At 41.2% G+C, this 18,788-nt stretch overlaps 1 protein-coding gene across 2 annotated transcripts; it reads left to right on the forward strand.

The window, feature by feature from the left end:
* Positions 1 to 4,684: 4,684 nt before the first annotated feature.
* On the forward strand, positions 4,685 to 18,365 carry CUNH6orf203 (chromosome unknown C6orf203 homolog). Of its 2 annotated transcripts, none has more exons than XM_027856495.1 (4): positions 4,685 to 4,777; positions 11,263 to 11,729; positions 13,255 to 13,327; positions 17,780 to 18,365. In XM_027856495.1, exons 2-4 carry the CDS (start codon positions 11,266 to 11,268, stop codon positions 17,957 to 17,959), a joined length of 717 nt encoding a protein of 238 aa, XP_027712296.1. In that variant the 5' UTR covers positions 4,685 to 4,777; positions 11,263 to 11,265; the 3' UTR covers positions 17,960 to 18,365. The 2 variants fall into 2 exon arrangements, with proteins under 2 accessions (XP_027712296.1, XP_027712292.1); XM_027856491.1 differs by lacking the exon at positions 4,685 to 4,777 and adding an exon at positions 9,993 to 10,258.
* The last annotated feature ends 423 nt before the right edge of the window (positions 18,366 to 18,788 follow it).

The raw sequence follows: 18,788 nt of genomic DNA on the forward strand, positions 1-18,788 counted from the left end.
CTGGAAGGTCTGTGGTCAAATTACAGTGCTCTCTCCCTCCCACTCTTTTCTTTTCTCTCTTCCTTTTTCTTACCCTACCTCTCCGAGAAAGAAAAACCATATGACATCTACAACAAGGATTCTTCCCCTTTTTTGTGTCATGGCCCCTTTGGCAGTCTGGTAAAACCTATGGACCCCTTTTCAGAATCATGTTTTTAAAAACTGAAGGAAATACTAAATTTCATTTAGAGGTTAGTGAAAATAAAAAAATTTTTTTTCTCCATTCAAGTTCATGGACCTCCTGAAATCTATCTCAGATTAGGATGCTAGGATAAGAACACCTGATCTAGAGAAAAGAGAGTAAATAACCTTCTGGAAAAAAGAGTAAATAACACAGGACATAATTTCCACAGTATGTTTTAATCTCACTACAGTATCCGAATATCTTTTTTCTTTCTTTTTTTGGTGGTAATTAATTTTTTAATTTAATTTTTAGCTCATCTACAAAATTAGGTTGTACTCCAGGAGTTAATATCAATAATTATCTTTGAAAAAAAATGTGATACAACTTTATTGTAAAGAAACATACATAGTGATCTATATGTATGTGTATATAATAATAAATTACAAAGACTATGACAGTATAATATAGTGGAAAATGAACTGGACATGGTATCAGGAGACTGATTTTGAGTCCTAACTTTGCCACTACTTGTGAGACCTTGGGCAAATCATTTATCCTTTCTGATTCCATTTTCTCATCTGTAAAGTGGGACTAACAATACTTGCATCTTAGAAGGTTTTTGTTAGGAAAGTGACTTAGTAATATGGAAGCACTACAGAAATGTCAGCCAAGATCTGATGAGATTTTTTTAAAGACCAATTACCATTTTGATTTTATATAGTCCATTAATAAGCTATTTTAACTATGCTCCATAACAATAATATATACATTTTATTTTGGTCCAGAGCTATGATTTCATTAGTATAGAAAAGTCCCAATAAAGGAACTCCCCCAATAAAACATGAGCTCCTTCAGGCAAAGACTTTTTTGCCTTTCTTCATTAGGCTCACCAGAACCTAGCACAGTGCCTGGCACATAATAAACAGTGGAAAAAAAGGCTGTTGATCGATGGGTTGATGCATATGGGCACTGTGTTAGGACCAGGGTTTCTTCATTTCCCTGCTATAGGGATTAGGTTTCTCTAAAAGATACCAGAGCTGTTCCTAGAATCTAACTAGTCCCCGACTCCTTGAAATTTCTTGGTCATTTATAGGCATAAAAAGTCACAACCATGTGAATTCAGTACGCCCTCTGACTTGGTGACTATATGAAGACCACCTGAATGACCATACCCTGATGACCAGATGCATTTACATATGGAGATACCCAATATTAAAGAAGTTAAGGGGGGCAGCTAGGTGGCACAGTGGATACAGCGCCGGCCCTGAAGTCAGGAGGACCTGAGTTCAAATCCGGCCTCAGACCAAACACTTGACATATACTAGCTGTGTGACCTTGGGCAAGTCATTTAATCCCGATTACCTCACTAAAATTACAAAAAACAAAAACAAAAGAAGTTAAGGTGTCATTATTTCCTTATTGTATACCTTTGCAGTTTACTAACCTCCTGAGTGTCTCACTTTGTCCTAATATCAAACTAACAAGGTGCTGGCCCTTATGCCTGCCCCTAATTGGTACCAATTTTGCAATTTAATCTTAAAGAGCTGCCTGTCACACTAAGAAGTTAAGTGATTTGCTCAGGGTCATATAACCGATATATCAGAGGTAGGACAGGAAGGCAGGGCTTCTTGACTTTGAGTCCCTTTTCTATTCCCTCTACTCCACTGCCTTTAAATTTATTGTCCTACTGTAATATTAATTCATTTTTTTAAAGCACCTTAATGGAAAAGGCAAGAGCATATACAACACACAAAAACTGCACGGTGTATGTGTAACCATTAACATGTGGCACATTCTTTTAAACTAATGTGTGATGCAACGATAAACACTTTAGCTAAACCAGAGAGACATGATATATATCTTTTGCATTACCTTCCAGCTTTAAATACAGTATACAATTACTGCTACAAATTTTATAAGTTGCTGTTACTGGATACAGGAAGGAAAGCATGAGGGCAATGCAAATCCTCAAGGTAGAATTGCAGATATAAAAAGAACCCAGAAACATGTCTCCAAATGTAGGGGAACAATGATACTGTTTCCTGAACTTAACCTAGCACGTTTCCACAGGACCATCCACGTGAAAATTAATAAAACATTATGGGCCAGATGGTTTTCTTGAATTTCTTTCTTTAGTTCCTGGTTAAATCTTATTGAATCTGGGCTAAAAGGTTAGATTTCAACAATTTGTAGTCCAAAGTCCTATTTTCACAGAGTGCTAGACTTTGGTCACCAGATCCTACATGACAGCAACCTGATGAAAGTGGCTGGATCTTTCTTCTCTTTCCTCCCACAAGGTGTCATAGCCTGCCCGATAGAGGGCTGCTTTTGCTGACTAGGGAAAAGATCCCTTATCCTTAAAAAAAGACAAAAACGAAAACAAAACACCAAAAAAACCCAAAACCCAACACCAGCAACAATAATAATCAACAATAACTATAGCTAGGTGAGATCTTATAAGCTGTAATGCCTTAAGTTCTTCGTGGTACTTTGACAAAATGGATGACACATTAGATGAATGCATCAAAAAATTTTAGAGTTGGAAGAGACAATACTGGCCATGTAGTATAACCCATATACAAAAGGAATCTCCATTATAAACATATGGGGAAATGGTTCTGCCCTGCCATAACCAAAAATGGTTCAAAGGCTCTGCCTGACGACCTCCAAGTAGGGGGAAATCATCATCGACCAGGTAGTTCATTTCAATCTTGGATAGTTCTAGTTGTTAGGAAGTGTTTCCTGATATCAAGCCTAAATTTTCCTCTTTGCAGCTTCCACCCATAGTTCTGCTCACTGAGGCCAATCAATCAATCAATTAACATTTATTAAGAGCCTACTACATGCTAAGCACTGGAGCAGAACAAGTCTACTTCATCTTGACATCCCTTCAAATACTTAGAAGACAGCTGATAACTGTTTTTTGCTTTTTTTTTTCAATTGAGGTGATGTCAGAAAAACTTTGCAAAGTGCCAGGGTACCACTTTCTGGAGAAAGAATTCCTTAAGCTTCATGTACTGTTTCTCCGTGCCCAAGCCTGTTGGAAGATCATCCTGGCAAGTCACTGATTATTCAGCCTGGACTCTGCCACTGACAGTTCTTCCTTCTCTTCGGGACCAGACCCTGGAGAATTTTCCATTTCTAGAGACCCAGAAATTAACAGAGCAATAATAGCAACCAGAGAAGTAATAGGTGAAGAAGGTGGAGTTGGAGGAGAGTTAGGAAGGAGAAGTTCAAGCATAAAGCAGAAGAGGGGAAGGAAGAAGCCAGAGGTGCTAGTTGATTGATTAGTTGACTGAAGGGGGCAGAGTAAGGAAAGAAAAGGGAAAAGGGAGAGGAGGGGGGAAGTAGAGTAAGAGGGAGAGGGAAGGAAGGCAGAAAGAGTGAAGAAGACAGGATAAAAGAGGTGAGTAAGGAAGCAGGAAGGAAAAAGAGGCAGAGATACGAGGAGTAGGAAGGTAAGGAGAAGTAGGGAAAAGGGGGAAGAGGAAGATTAAGGAAGTAGAGGAGTAAGGGAAAGCAAAGGACAGAGCAGGGAGTAAAAGAGTGAGGAAGATAAGGGAATAAGTAGAGAAAGAACCAGGAAGGAGAGAGAGGAAAAGGAGGCAGGAGGAGTCAAAGAGAGAAGGAGCAGGAGGGAGAAAGGAAAAGAAAAGCAGGAAGGAAAGGGAGGAAGAGGGGACAAAAAGAGAAGGAGTAAGAGGGAAATGAAGAGAGAGGAAAAGAAAGAAGAGGAAGAAGAGGAGGAGGAAAAGTCCCACTTAAAATCCCACCTTGTAGAGGAAGCCTACTCTAACCTCTCTTAATACCAGGGCTTACCCTCTTTTTAATTTTTACTTATCCTGTCTAGAGCTTGCTCCGTATATATTGCATGTTGTCTTTCCCATTCAATTGTAAGGTCCTTGAGGACAAGGACTGTTTTTTGCTTTTTTATATCCCCAGAGCTTAGCAGAGTGTCTGGCACACAGCAGGCACTTAATGTTTATTGACCGGTTGACTGAAAAAGGAAGGAAAATGAATAGAGAAGAGACTAAGAAAGAGGGAGAAGAAAAGGAAGTGGGAGGGAGGAAAGAATAGAGGGAAAGGGTAAGAGAGTGGGAGAGGGGAGGGGAAGAAGATAGGGAGGAAGGAGAAAAAGGGAAGGGAGGTTATGTGAAAGAGAGGAAGATAAGGAGGTAGGGAGGAATGAAAGGAAGGAGGAGACAGAGGGAAGAAAGGGAAGCAGAAGGGAAGAAGTGGAGGGAGGAAGGAGGAAGGGAAGAGGAAGGCAGAAGGGAAGAATCGGGGAGGGAAGGAGGGAGACAACAAGGAACTGAAGACCTTGCAGAGGGAGAAGCCGGGCAGGGTGTAGCCCCAGCAGGGCCGGGCGCGGGGCGGGGCTGGTTCGGGGGCGTGGCCTGGGCCAGGCTCTGGGGCTAGTCCTCCAAGCCCGCAGCTCCAGCAGGCGTCGCTGCTCCACCGCCCCCGCTCGGCGGCAGCCCCAGGCCGCTCTCTCTCAGCTCTCCACTCTCCTCGTTGCTCTGCGCCGGCGCTCGGGTGGAAGGGGAAGGGGAAGGGGCTGTCAGGCCGGGCCGGGGTTGCAGTCGAGGGGTCCCCGCCCCTTCACGCACTGAGGTAACACGCCCCACCGGACGCCCCCTGCCCGGCCTAAGCCGGTCGGGCCCAGCAGGAGTCCTCGCTGTCCTCTCAGGCCCCCAGACCCGCGGACAAGCCCCGCATGTGCGTGGGGGCTTGCGCACGTGGGTGTGGGGGCCACGGGGGGAGCGTTATGGGGGAGTAGCCCCAAGGGAGGGGGTGGGGAAGCTCTGTGCTTCGGAAACCTGAGCATCAGGTTTCCCTTTGCGCTTGACCTTGGGGAGAAGGCGCGGGGCCCCGTGGCCTTGCTGTGCGGGAGCCGAGGCGGGAGGGGGCCAGGGAGGAGGCCCGGGCCCGGGCCCGGGCGGGCTGGGGCGGGGGAGGGTAGAAGGGTAGCGGGGGACAAGGTGAGCCGCGGCAGGGCATTGGGCGCGGGGGTCGCCGGGCTCCGCCTTGGCCTCTAGACGCTTTTAACAGCCTTGTGGCTCCGGGCTAGTCACTTTACTCCCAGCCTCAGTTTCCTACTCTGTAAAAGGGGAGAATAGTAATAGCACCTGTCTCCCAGGGTGGTTGTGTGTGTGGCTCAAACGCTTTTTGCAAACCTTAAAGCACCATGAAAAAATGCTAACTCTCACCGCACTGGGGACTTGGAGAAAGGAAGATGAGTTCAAATGCAAGCCTCAGACTCTTAAATACTGTAAATGACCCTCTGGGCAAGTCACTTAACCTTAATCCTCAGTTTGCCCGCCTGCAAAATGGGGATAATGATAGCACCTGCCTTCCAGGGTTTTTGTGAGGATTGTATGAGAATGTATGTAAATCACTTTGTGAACCTTAACTGTGCTATATAAATGTTGGAATTCTTTTGAGGAGCCCAATGCCCTTTATAACTCCTAGGGTTTCTCCAAGGCAGTGAACTTAGAATAGGAGTTCTTAATTTGGGATCTATAATGTCCTGTAGATAGATTTCATGGAGTCTGAAAAAAATTATAGCTTTATTTTCACTAACCTCTGACTGAAGTTTAGCGTTTCTTTCCATTATGAATATAGGCAATAAATCAGAGTATTAGTATTAGCGGTACCTGTGACATTGTCACCAATAGAAATCAGATATTTTTATAATACGTTATAATTGGAGCTGTCTCAAAATATTTACACTCGTCACTACTTCAAAACTACTGTAGTTATTAGACTTGCTATTAGATCCCATATGATTGCAGCCTTCATGTCTAAAGACTATTTCAATACAATTTGTTTTCTTTGTAATCTAATGTATCATATACATTAAAAACATTTTGCCAAGAAGGGGTCCATAGGCTTCACCAGACTGCCTAAAGGATTCATGACACAAAATGAGTTTAAGAATTCCTGATAGTGGAAGTCTCAACAGGGATTGACCGAGGCGTCTGTTACTAGCCTCCTTCCTCTCTTCCTTAATTTCCCTCCTCCTCCCCCAGTGTGGGTACAGAACTTTGTTGGGTTTAGTCTTGACCTTTAAGGAGTTTAGAACACACGGAACAGTTAGAGGAGATAATAATGTACAATAGAAGAGTGATTTGTGGTATGGTACCAGTTATGAGAGCTTTGAGACAGATTGCCCTGAGAGTCCGGGGTGGTGGGACTGTCACCTTCAAAAGAGCATTGTCTCTGGAGTCAAAGGACCTAGATTCAAATCCCACCTGTGACATTTGCTACCTGTGTAACCTCAGGCAAATCATTTATTTTACTTGGGTCTGTTTTTTTTACTGTGTAAAATTAGGGGGTTGAACCAGATGGCTTCTGAGGTCTCTTGTAGCACTAGTTTTGTTGTTTGTCCTTCATTTTCAAAGAGGACCATGACATCAGAGAGGTGATGCCATGACATGCAAGTGAATTGGATTTAAATGAGGGAGAGCTGTGCAAAGTCACCAGCCTCACTTTGTCCCCTGGAGCCATCTGGGCCCAGCTGTGAGATATAGATCAGGACAACAGGAGATAGCCGTGGATGCAGTGGGAGACCTTGGTCTTTTAACAAGTCTCAGTTTGATTGAGGTAGTGCTTAAGGCTAGGTAAGAAATGAGGCACAGAATGGCCTCTTTATCTAATATTAAAAAAAAATCAAACTGAGAGGGGAAGACCCTCAGTGTTTCTGGCCACTCGTTTTATGATTTTATAATCTCTTTAGGCTGGAGTAATTTGGAAAGGACTGGGTAGGAATTGTGCATGCAAAAAGGAAAGATTTGAGGGGGATTAAGTAAATGCTATAAAGGCCAAAGCTTGAGCTCCTGTTGAAGGAGGTGTGACAGTTTCTCCTTTCCAGCCATCTTGGTGCCCTGAGGACCTTATCCTTATCCACTTATTCTTGCCTAGAATTATCTACTCTAGGTGGAGATCCTAAGGGCTGCTAAGTGGCTTACTCAAAATCTTATCCAGTGGAATTGTAGAGATTCAATTTGAATTCAGGTCTTTGGACCTCAGATCTTCAAGCCACTGAGAGCTCAGCTAGCATAGACCATGGGATCACAGGAGTTAGAGCTAGGAGGGGCTCTAAAGATCCTCTAGACCAACTCACTGGGTTGTTTTTTGTTTTTTTTTTAGATGAAACTGAGCAAGAGAAGGCAAGTGATTTCCATAAGATCACACATTTCCATCCTTAGCATTTTACATAGAGTAGTCACTTCATAAATGTTGGCTGAATTGAATTGACCTCCAAATCTAATAGGTATAGCCCCGACCTCTAACCTGAGCACTGATGCTGCATCTGATTGTCCTTAGGACAGCCTTGTTGTTTAGTGGAAAAAGCTCTGGTTTGGCCTCAGGGTCCAGGGTTTTAATCGTGGCTCTGCCACTTTCTACCTGAGTGATCTTGGGTAAGTCATTTGACATTTCTGGGTCTCTCAGTTTACCCATCTGTAAAATGAAAGATTCGGAGTAGTTGATCTCTAAGGTCTCTTTTAGCTTTAAATCTCTAGTCTACGTCCCATATTCAGGGGCTTATGGTCCTTTTACACGAATGCCAGAAAGCAAAAAATAATTTGCTAAAGTGCATGAACAAAAGTGGTAAAAACCCAGCGCCTTAATCCTTCCCCACTGGGTAGGCATCCCACAAATGCATCTAATTGATGCAACATGTTATAATTTTGAGCTGATGCTGCCATGTCCAGGGCCTTAGCTATACGAAATAGCTGTTGTGACCATGGGCAAGTCACTTCACTTCTATCTGCCTCATTTTCCTTGTCTGTAAAATGGGAATAAGAATAGTGTCTACCGCCAAAAGCTGTTGTGAAGATTCAATGAGAAGATATTTGTAAAGTGCTTTGTAAACCTTGAAGTGCTATATAAATACTAGCTATTATTAAATTGATTATTATTGATGGGAGTGGAAGGGCTTGAACTTGAAACTTTCCACAATGGAAGACCATCATAGGGAAGAGACCTGAGCCCATCTAATCCAACCCCTTCATTTTACAGATGAGGAAACTGAGGCCCAGGGAGGTTAAGTCACCTAGCCAAGGTCACAGAGGTAAGCATCAGAGATAGTATTTGACTCCAGAGTCACTGCCCTTTCCCCCCATCCAAAGTACATAATATTTCCTGTCTCCTGAGTTGCAGATAGTTCTTCCTTTAGCTTATGAAGTATTTCAGGGTGTTAGGGAAAGTATATTCTTTCACAGAAAAGGAAGAGGTTCAGTAACAAGTCTTGGGTACTTGGTGATTTGGGGAGGGAGAGGAAGTAGATCTTGGAAGTGCTAAAAAGCATGGTGTAATGAATGAAGAGCTAGTCTCTCTGTTGGCAGTCCTTGGATTCAAATCTTACCAATGACATGTCAGCTATGTGACTGGGTATGTCAGCTATGTGACTGGGTAAGTCACCTAACCTCTGAGTGCCCCAGTTACCCAACCTGCCCAAGTCACCTAATCTCTGAATTTCCCAGACAACTCTTTAAAACTCCAAGTTGCAGAAAAAGTCCCAATTTGTATTGGTAAAGGAAACGAGAAGGGGTTTCTGTGAAATCACAAGTCCCAGTTCAGAATTTATCCAAAGTGATAAACAGAATAGATCCTACCCTTTCTGGGTTGTTAGTGTTTTGATGCCTTGCAAACCTTAAGTGTTACATAAATTTAAATTAATCCTATTATTGTTATATGTAGATTCACTGGAAGCAGCTAGAAGACATAGTAGAGACTGATGGATTAGGAAGACCTGAGTTCAAATCTTGCCTCAGATACTTAGTCCCTCTGATGCTTTTCTCTCAACTTTAGTTTCTCCACTTTTAAAACAGGGATAATGACCCAACAATAGCACTCCTAGGGCTGTATCCCAAAGAGATCACACAAATGGGAAAAGGACCCACATGTACAAAAATATTTATAGCAGCTCTTTTTGTGGTGGCAAAGAATTGGAAATTGAGAGGATGCCTGTCAATTGGGAAATGGCTGAACAAGTTGTGTTATGTGAATGTAATGGAATACTATTGTGCTATAAGAAATGATGAGCAGGCAGACTTCAGAAAAACCTGGAAAGTCTTGTATGGTCTGATGCTGAGTGAAGTGAGCAGAACCAAGAGAACATTGTGCACAGTAACAGCCACGTTGTGCAATGACTAATATTGATAGACTTAACCCTTCTCAGCAATACAAGGATCTAAGACATCTCCAAAGGCCTCATGATGGAAAATGCTATCCACATCCAAAGAAAGAACTATGGAGTTTGAATGCAGATTGAAGCATACTATTTGCTATTTTTTCTTCTTCTGTTGTGTTTTGTGGGTACCTCCTATTGGTTCTAATTCTTTCTTATAACATCACTAATGTGAAAATATGTTTAATAGCAATGTGTATGTGTAGCCTATATCAGATTGCACAGTCTTGGAGAGTGAGGGGGAGAAAAATTTAAAACTCAAAAGCTTATGGAAGTGATTGTTGATAAATCAAAATAAACTAATTAAATTAAAAAATAGGGATAATGACAGCATTTACCTCATGGAGTTGTGAGGATCAAATGAAATAACATGTAAAGGTCTTTGCCCTTAAAGCCCTATATAAAGCCAGCCATTCTTCACTGTTATTGATCTAGATATTCTCTGTCTCCATGGCCTTCTCTGGTAACCTACTTTGGACCAAATGTTCCTTCTGTTAATAGTTATGACCCGTCTTCTGCCAAATGGGACAGGATGGGATGAAAAGTAATTTCTGGCAGTATTTCTTCATCAGTATGAGTAAGTGAATGAGAGTCTGTGGCCTGTAGTTGGGTTAGCCATATGACAGTGTGTGGCTTTCACTGCTTGATAAATTGTTTACATCAGAGGAAGTACTTTTTTGAGAGAATTTTAAATTAGAGCTATTCTGTAAAAGCAGCCCCTAATTTGAGCCTGCTTTGTTTCTTAGGTGAGTAGACTAGAGGACCCTGAGAGCACTAGGACAGGAGGTTGTGTGGTTAGTGTTCTTCTGTCTCATCAAACCAGCAAAAAACAAGGCCCAAAATGGCAGCAGATGGAGGCTGGCAACATGTCACAGTGGCTTCTAACTACATGCTTTCGTGTGAGACTTGTGGATGGTTGTTGTTGAGCACTTTGTGTTATGTGGTGAGATGAAAGGGGGAAAAAGATAATAAACTGTGAGGGTCATTATTAAAGGATATCAATTATAAAGTATAGCCTTAGCAAAAGAGTACTTTTTCAGACTCAAGTACCCAATTGTTGGCCATTTAGAAAGCATTTGTGTTTTATAATTATGGAATCAGTTTCTAAAACCAGTTTTGCACACATTGGGAAGCTTATTTATATATTCTCTAAGAAGGTGGTTTTTAGGTAAATTGATTGTTCTTTGGCTCACTTTGGGGGTATATGAAAATTTTTATATCATTGACATTACCCTCCCTCAGCCCCTTGTCTTTTTGTTTCCTGGCTTGCCTATTTTTCTGCTATGGGTTGGAGAAGGGACCTTGCCTATGGTGACCTATTCAGAGCCAAAAGTCCCTTCTGTTCATCCTTATCACCCATTCTGTATCAGATAGGACAAGATAAGGAAAATGGTAAGGGAAGAGGAAAAAGTGAAATTAAAATCTCTTGATTTAGCTAGTTAGCAGTTTGGGTTGAGGTCAGGAAGGAGGTTGAAATGAGGGAAGGTTGAGAATTTTCTTTGGATTTCACAAATCCTTATTGTCACATTTAAGCATAATCAAGAACACTAGTTACAGAAGAATTTTCCAAAAAATTTTCTCTACATAATTTTCCAACTTTTAAAAAAAGAAATATTAGGAAATTATTACTAATAATTATGCCCTTTGGCATGCTTGGCCACTATTCTCAAAGCTAATTCTCTTCCTGAAGTAGAACCAAGGTTGTGTATGAATAAATGGCTTAATTACTTTGAGTGTGTGGAGCATACCCACTCACTTGAATCATATCCTCTAGCTGTAGAAAAGAATTAAATTTGACCTAAGAAAAGGAGATGGCAGGTCTATATTATGAATTTTTTATGTTATGCAACTTCAGTAATGCCACATTTGGAAAATACATCTGATTTAATGTCTTCTGTTTCAGGTGATGTGTGCTATGACTAGTCTCAGATTGCCCATCCATGCTTTAAGAAAACCAAATGCCTGGATTGGACTCTGGGGGACATCTCTTGCACGTAAACCCTGTACCTCTTGGAGTCAATACATAAATTCTTCTAGTTACCAGTTAAACATATCAAACTATAGAACTTTGTTCTTTTGTGGCATTTCCTCTGTGAAACTTCCAGGGCTTTTAATATCCCCAGAATGCATTTCACTCTTTTCCATAAGACTCAAAAGCAACACAGGGTCTAAAAAGACCAGTAAAAAGGCTTTGCAGAAAGTAGAAGATGATGACGATGACTCTGATGAAGATCGGGGAGAGATGAGTGAGCAGGAAGATGAATTGGAAGATGACCCCAATGTAGTAAAAGACTATAAGGATCTGGAGAAAGTCGTCCCTTCTTTTCGGTATGATGTCATCTTGAAAACAGGTCTGGATCTTGCAAGAAAGTAAGTTTGGAAGGTGTATGATGGTACTAACCATTAGCTACTTTGTTTTTTATATCAGTTGATGTAATCTAGCTTTACAAATATTCATGTGCCCACCCTGGATGATTAATAGCATAGAATAGTAAAATCACAGAATTTCAGAGCTGGAAAGATCCCAAGAGGTCATCTTATCCAATATCCTCATTTTACAAGTAGAGAAATCAAGGTTTAGAAACATTAGTGACTTGACACCCCACAGAACTTAGGTCTTCTGCCTCTTAGACCAGTGCCATATTATTTATACTAAAAATGGGGCGGGAGAGAGGAGTTAATTTTTGGCCTTTGGCTACTTTTGGATCCATGGGGAAGGGTGAGGTGTAGGATGGTTGGTCACACAAGTTGATTTTTTAAACAATTTTTTAGGGAGTCATTAATGTTTTTCTGTACCTCTTGCTCGGCTAGCTGTAAAAAGAGTGAAGATTCTCTTGAGGCTGATAACTTTAAAGCATTTTACTCTCCACAATTGAGTTTATTAGGCATTACTTTTCTCTGTCACTTTATTCCCTTGTTTATTCAAGCATGCAATTGGCCAGACATCCTGCATGTATATAGAGGACTATTTAGTTTTTCAGTGCCTTGATGCATCTTCGACACATATCTGGACACAGAATGTATTGGAGCTTCAGGCAGTGCCAGTGACTCCTATCAGCACATAGTGGCCTGGTTCTCCTCTGGCCAGTCAGAATGATCCCTATATTCTCCATTCTAAGATCTGGTGGTCCTACTAAGGTGGCTTTTCTGTCTACCACAGGCATATCTGCTACTTAGTTTATATAAGCCAAATCTCAGAGAACAGGAAAAACAGCAACAAAAGAAAAAGGAAACAACCCCTTGTTTATTGTTTGATGGTCTTAAATAAAAAGCCAAGGTGAAAATGAGATAGTTTTTTTGTGTCTTTTCCTTTAATCCAGTTGCCTACATAAATTTCAGTAGGATGAGATAAACACGAGAAATGCCCATTTAGCAGCTGTTTAATTGCAGTACAGCTGTGGGGTTTGTAGATGGCACTCACTGTAAATAGTGTTTCTGATTTCCTAGAGCAAAAAAAATGATGATAAAGAATACAATAACTCTTTTTAGGAGTATCCCACCAATTTGGGCAGCTCTTAGTTGATAAGGTTGATAATCAAGGGCACATTAACTTTGCAGACAAGTTCCCAGGTGGCAGGATACCATAGAGGCCTCGGCCCTAGACAGTAACCTCAATATGTGCCTGTGTGGGGCTCGTTAGAGTACTAGTTGGCAACACAAGGGCAGTGTGACATCTGTGCATCAATTCACTGATTGGGAAATGGCCTTTTGTGTCATCGTTTTAGAAACACATGGAATTTAACCTTTGATGACCCATTGCTTTCAATGTGGACAATCAATTTAGTCCCCTAGTTATTCATTCACTATTACTGGTAGACTTTCTCCAGCAGGTCTGTTGACTGTTGTAAATATAATGCTACTCTACAGCATCACTCTGTCTTTTTTTTCCCTGAAGTAAAATAGAAGATGCATTCTATAAAGGTGAACTCAGATTGAATGGAGAAAAATTATGGAAGAAAAGCAGAACGGTGAGTTGTTTAAACTTAAGTTGATATTGAAATATTTTGTCAGAGAGATTGCCAATCCTGAACTGATGCTGCTCCTTCCCTCATCCCAAATCCGTTCATTCCCCTGGTAGGAACATGAGTGCTCAAAGCATAGCCAGAGCCAGCGGCCCTTAAGAGATTTTGGTGGGAATGAGAGACAAAGATCATATTAAAGAGTTTTATTCTTCAACAGTCTCAATGGTCATTTTGATGATTCATCTCTTTTTTTCTATACCGTTGGAAGTCAAAGTCAGAAACCAGGGAGATCCATTGACTAAACCCTTGAGTTTTCTTTACTTCTTCCACAGTAACACACCCTAAATAGCAGTGGAGATGGTTTTCATTCAAGGGTTTCTTTGGCTTCATATCAAAGTTCTGTTCAGTAGTCAGTTAAACAAGTGTCTCCTCTCCTCCTAGCCCAGTGCTAGGTCCTGTAGGAAATACAAAATAAACATGTGACAAGGCCTTTGCTCTCAATGAACTTGCAGACATTAGAACAGCACAAGGCAGCACCAGATTGGGCTTTGACCAGAAATGGTACTGATAAGCAGGGCTGTGGGAGTTTTGAAAATTTAGAGCAAAAGGATCCCTGTGGGCTGAAGTCCTAAAGGGTTCAGGAGGAAATGAGACTGGAGATGGACCTTGGAGGAGCAGGAGGTATGGTTTAGATGCAGGATTCTTAGCCTGGCATTTGGAAATTTGTTGTTTTCTTAAATTTAGGTAACTGTATTCGAATTATTTTCCTTTGTAATTCTATGTATTGTATTGTATTTTATTTTATTTAGTAAAAACCTTTATTATAAGAAGGGCTCTATCAGCTTCACTAGATTGACAACTGAAGAGGTTCATGACATAGAAATGGTTAAGGCCCCCAGGTTCAGATAGAGAGAGGGAAGAAAATAGAAAAGAGTGTGGGGTAGGTGAAGGACAGTAAGGAGACATTGGACTTTGTTAGTATTATTGGATTAAAAACTTTAAAAAATTAAACATGTTTAGTGGATATTTTAGAATCATGTATTTTTTTTTCCTATGGTATGAAACATGTATAACTAATGCTTTCAGTGCCCTAAAGGAACTACTTTGCATAAGCTGTAAGCATGTGAATTTCAGAGGGCACCTGTTACTGTAGAAGCTTCCTTTGAAAGCCAGAATCATTTTTTCAGGTAAGAATTTAGTAGGGATCCCAGTAATTCTGGGAAAAATAGCTAAGGAGTACTTTTTATTTTCCATTGTAAACTCCCTTTTCATTTCAGAATGATTCTTGGCACATTGGCTTCTCAATGCAGTGTCTTGGTAATTCTAGGGCACTCCATGGGGATGTTCCTTGTTTGGGGGAATGTTATTATAGAAGCTCTCCCAACTAAACATATAAGACACGAGGAAAACCTTTTCATTTCTTCCCTCTTCCTCCTAGTTTCATAGTCCTTGCCCTCAGCCAACTGAACTCTTCCTCTTTGACCTTTATGGTTTTTACAGTGGGGGATCTCATGTCAGTCAGTTGCTGCAGATATAAATTGAAAAAATTTTAGCAAATTGGTCATTCATCTTGAAATTGGGCTGAGCATTTTGTATCTTTGCTTTTTTCCTTGAACTTGGTCCAGCAACTTCCTCAGTTGTAATAACTATTGTATTATTCTGTATACAATATTCCCAGAGTAAAAAATGATTGCATCCCAGCCTGGCCATCTCTTCACACCCAACGGCATGCCTTTTTTCTCCCTGCTATGATGTGTTGTTAACTACTGCCTAATTGCTTCTTTACCAGCCCATCTTCAATTTTATGTTGTCTCACTACTTTCCAGATTTCTCTTGGGGGTCAGTGGAGGATGGGGGCAGTATTAACATTCTGCTGCCAGAGAGGCTGTCCTGCCTCGGTACTAGGAAGTCTGGTAGTCATAGTAACAGTGTGACTAAGTGGAGATTTGAAATGTAGATGGTTGGAACCACTGATCCAAGCCAACTCTGCTTTGTGTATATTTTGGGCCTGGTTTTCCTCCCTGGACCCCACGATAGGGAGAAGAGGGAGCAAAGAATTGTCATTTGGATACCCCAGGAGGTTGCCCCTGCCTAGGTACCATTCCTGGCTAATCCCTTGTTCAGCATTGAAGCTATGCCAGAAGCCAGCAAAAACTTTTCAAAGTGCTGAAAATGAAGGGCTTTTCAAGTATTGATCTGTGGAGCTAGTAACTTTGTACAGAATATAAGATAACTTTATATAGTAATGCTCTGTCAAACTCCATCTGCCCCTATTTAGGCTACTTAAATAAGCATTTATTATTATGAGAACATACAAGAGATCAGAAAAGCATTAGAAACATTGTCCTCTGAAACATTCCCCTGAATGAAGTCAGGGGGCAATCCAATCTGCTGTGCATGAGAGTATAATGTAGACCTTAGACTCAAGCCAGGGGTTCACATCTGAGCTCTGATGCTTATTAGCTGTGTGACCAGGCCTGTAACCTAAACCTTGCCTCAGATGTAAAATGAGGGTAATTATACTTGTGCTGCTTACCTCAGAGATGGCTCTAGATTGTAAGTAATGCCAGGGTTCTTGTGAGTAAAGCATCATTTAAACTTTACAAAGTGCTACATAAATGTGATAACTTATTACTATTCTTTCCTCATGGGACAGAATAGACATTGTCTATTGCCTTCATGCACTTATTCTCCTTTTCCCTCAGAAAGTTGGACATTGGGTAACAAGAACAAGAAAACTGTGACCAGGTTTTAAAGTTCCTTAAAACTGGTCCAGCTCACTTAATTGGCTGGGCTCCTGCTCTAGTGTGGGGCCTAGGCCTCTCAGGGAGGGCCTAAACATCCTGGAGAACATGTTTTGCTTCTTTTCAGTATGAGGGTGACTAAATTGATAGGTTTTAAAATCTGCTATTTCATAGGTATCATGCATGCACTGGCTAGTAAATTTGAATACAGTTGTACCAAGTTGCACTGATTTGCCAATTTTTTATTTGAAACAAAGGGCCTTTGATACCGCCATTGGAGATGGCCTTTGGGCAAAGTGGTCCATGGGTGAATCTCAGTATGGCACTTTTTAGTCTATCAGAGCTGGAAGTCAGGTCAGTCAATTAGTATTTATTAAGGGCCTGCTGTATGCCCACACACTGTGCTAAGGGCTGAGATACAAAAAAAAAAGGCAAAAAAACAGTTCCTGCTCTCAAGGAACTCTTACAGTCTGATGAGGGAGTCAACATGCAGACAATTATGTGTGTGTATACATATATACATACATGTGTGTGTAAATAAAATGGGGATAGTTTCAGAGAAGGGGTAATAAAATTAAGGAAGACTGAAAAAGCCTTGCAGAAAGGGGGACCTTAGAGGTCATCCAGTCCACTCTCATTTTATAGATGAGGAAACAGAGGTCCATATATGTTAAGTGATTAGCACATAGTCATACAGCTAGTAAGTTTCTGAGGCAGGATTTGAACTCAGGTTTTCCTGTCCTAAAGGACATTTAGGGATAATTAAACACATGTATAGAAAAGAAGGTAAAAATAAGGCACTTGAATCATATTTCTTATTCTGACCTGCAGGGCAAAGTAAATTAACTAGCCTTTTAAGGATCTGTGCATCCCAGTCATTTTATATAGGAGAAAACTAAGGTCCAGTGACTTAACCAACATCACAATTAATAAGTAGAAGAGCCAGGATTTGAACCTGCATCCTCTAATTCCAAATTCAGTTCTTTCCCACCCTGCACCTCCTGGGGTCTGTTCCTATAGAGTCTGATATTTTGAGGTAAAATTTCTGGCTCCTTTCTTACTAGGACTACCTGGGGACATGCTGTTTCCTTCCATTTCTCCTAAGAAAATGCTTAGTCTCTGATAGGATGGATGACTGTGGGTTCTACAACAACCAGACTGAAAGTCTATGCACCAAGGTTATTTGGCAGACAGATAAACAGACCTAATTTGAAACCAACAAAAAATGTTGAACCCTAACTTTCCTTTGCAATGTATGTGGTCACAGTGGTGCAGAGGTAGCTTATCATCGTGCCCCGATGACTTGCAAAGTGCCGCCCTTTGCAACGTGCCAGCAGAGTGAGTCTCCAAAAGACTTGTCAGGAGCTCACTAAGCAACAGGTTATTTGAGCCTGAGCTTCCTTCTATAATGAACCAGAAGATCATAGAGGTCGTCTGGTGTAGCCTCTTTGTTTTATGGCTGAGGAAAATGAGGCCCAGAAGTTAGTTAAATGGCAGGCAAAGGACTAGTGGGAAGCAGCCTTAGAAGAAAAACCAGGCTTTCTGTGTGTACTCTTGAGTCCTGCCCTGCATTCTAGGAAAATGATCACTGTGCTCTGTGCTCAGTACCAGCTGAATTTCTAGCTCGTGAAAAACAAATCATATTCAAATGGAGTGTTTTATAAGCCAGTCTCTATTTTCCAAAATGTCATAATGGTCACTTTTAAATTTTCAGGTGAAAGTGGGTGATACACTGGATCTTATCATTGGAGAGGATAAAGAATCAGAAACGGAGACAGCTATGCGAATTGTCCTGAAAAAAGTGTCAGAAGAGAAAACTGAGTCTGAAAAGTACCGAGTGCTTTTACGCCGGTGGAAAAAAATCAGGTTGCCCAAGAAGAGCGTTTCTAAATAGCCAGATTCCTATGGTAGCAAGAATACAGGAACTCAAGTGGTTTTCATCTAGTGGGGAAACGGGGCAAAGGGGGCCTTTCTGAAAAAGGACATTTTTATTAAAATAAAGTCTCATGGGTTCTGGAATCTGCTAGACCATTTTGTGAAAATGGGGATAAGGAGCACATCTCCATACATGCCTAGTACTAGGCTTCAGCAGGTTTCTCTTGGTGACTTGGTTAGTGCTTGGTTTGACATTTTTCCTGGGTGTGGGAATGAATAATTTGGTTTCCAGGTCATTTCGCCCAGCGTAAGATGTGCAGTGAGTGAATTAAGTCCAGAGAGCTTTTTTAATGATTTGCTTGTTTTCCCAACTTAACTACCTCATGACTATGTTCTAAAATAAAACTGGCCTTGTTGTTTCTTAATGTTTTTATTTCAGTTTTATACTTATCAGCCTAAATACCTCTCTGAGACTCAGCTTCCTCTAGCAAAGCAAAGCAAAGCGCAGGCAGGGCTGCTCTTCATCCAGGTAACTCAGGTATCAGTGAGGGTTGTTCTGGCTCAGCTTACCCACATCCATGACAGCCTCCCTTTCAACCCTTGGGCAGCAGGGGCAGGATGTGATTGACCAGACATGGCTTGAACATAACCCAAATAAAATGGGCTAGGAGTCTCCTGGAAGGTGACTGGCTAGCTCCGCAAGCAGAAAGGTTTTTGTTGGTTTGGTTAACCAACCAATGTCAACAGGACTATATCCACTCTTAAGACCTTCTCTTTTGTCCTCAATTTCTGAGCCTTTTAAGGTTGGGAAGTTCCAAGTAAAAGGACTTCCTAGTAATGAAAAAACT

The sequence above is a fragment of the Vombatus ursinus genome, unplaced genomic scaffold, assembly GCF_900497805.2.
Source record: "Vombatus ursinus unplaced genomic scaffold, bare-nosed wombat genome assembly UNPS02000582.1, whole genome shotgun sequence".
Classification (NCBI taxonomy): Eukaryota; Metazoa; Chordata; class Mammalia; order Diprotodontia; family Vombatidae; genus Vombatus; species Vombatus ursinus.

Excerpts from the sequence above, each read along its gene's own strand:
- CUNH6orf203 (XM_027856491.1), top strand. The coding sequence starts at position 10,211 with ATGGAGGCTGGCAACATGTCACAGTGGCTTCTAACTACATGCTTTCGT. Across the intron at positions 10,259-11,262 it reads TTCTAACTACATGCTTTCGT|GTGATGTGTGCTATGACTAG; the intron begins GTGAGACTTGTG and ends CTTCTGTTTCAG. Across the intron at positions 11,730-13,254 it reads GGTCTGGATCTTGCAAGAAA|TAAAATAGAAGATGCATTCT; the intron begins GTAAGTTTGGAA and ends TTTTCCCTGAAG.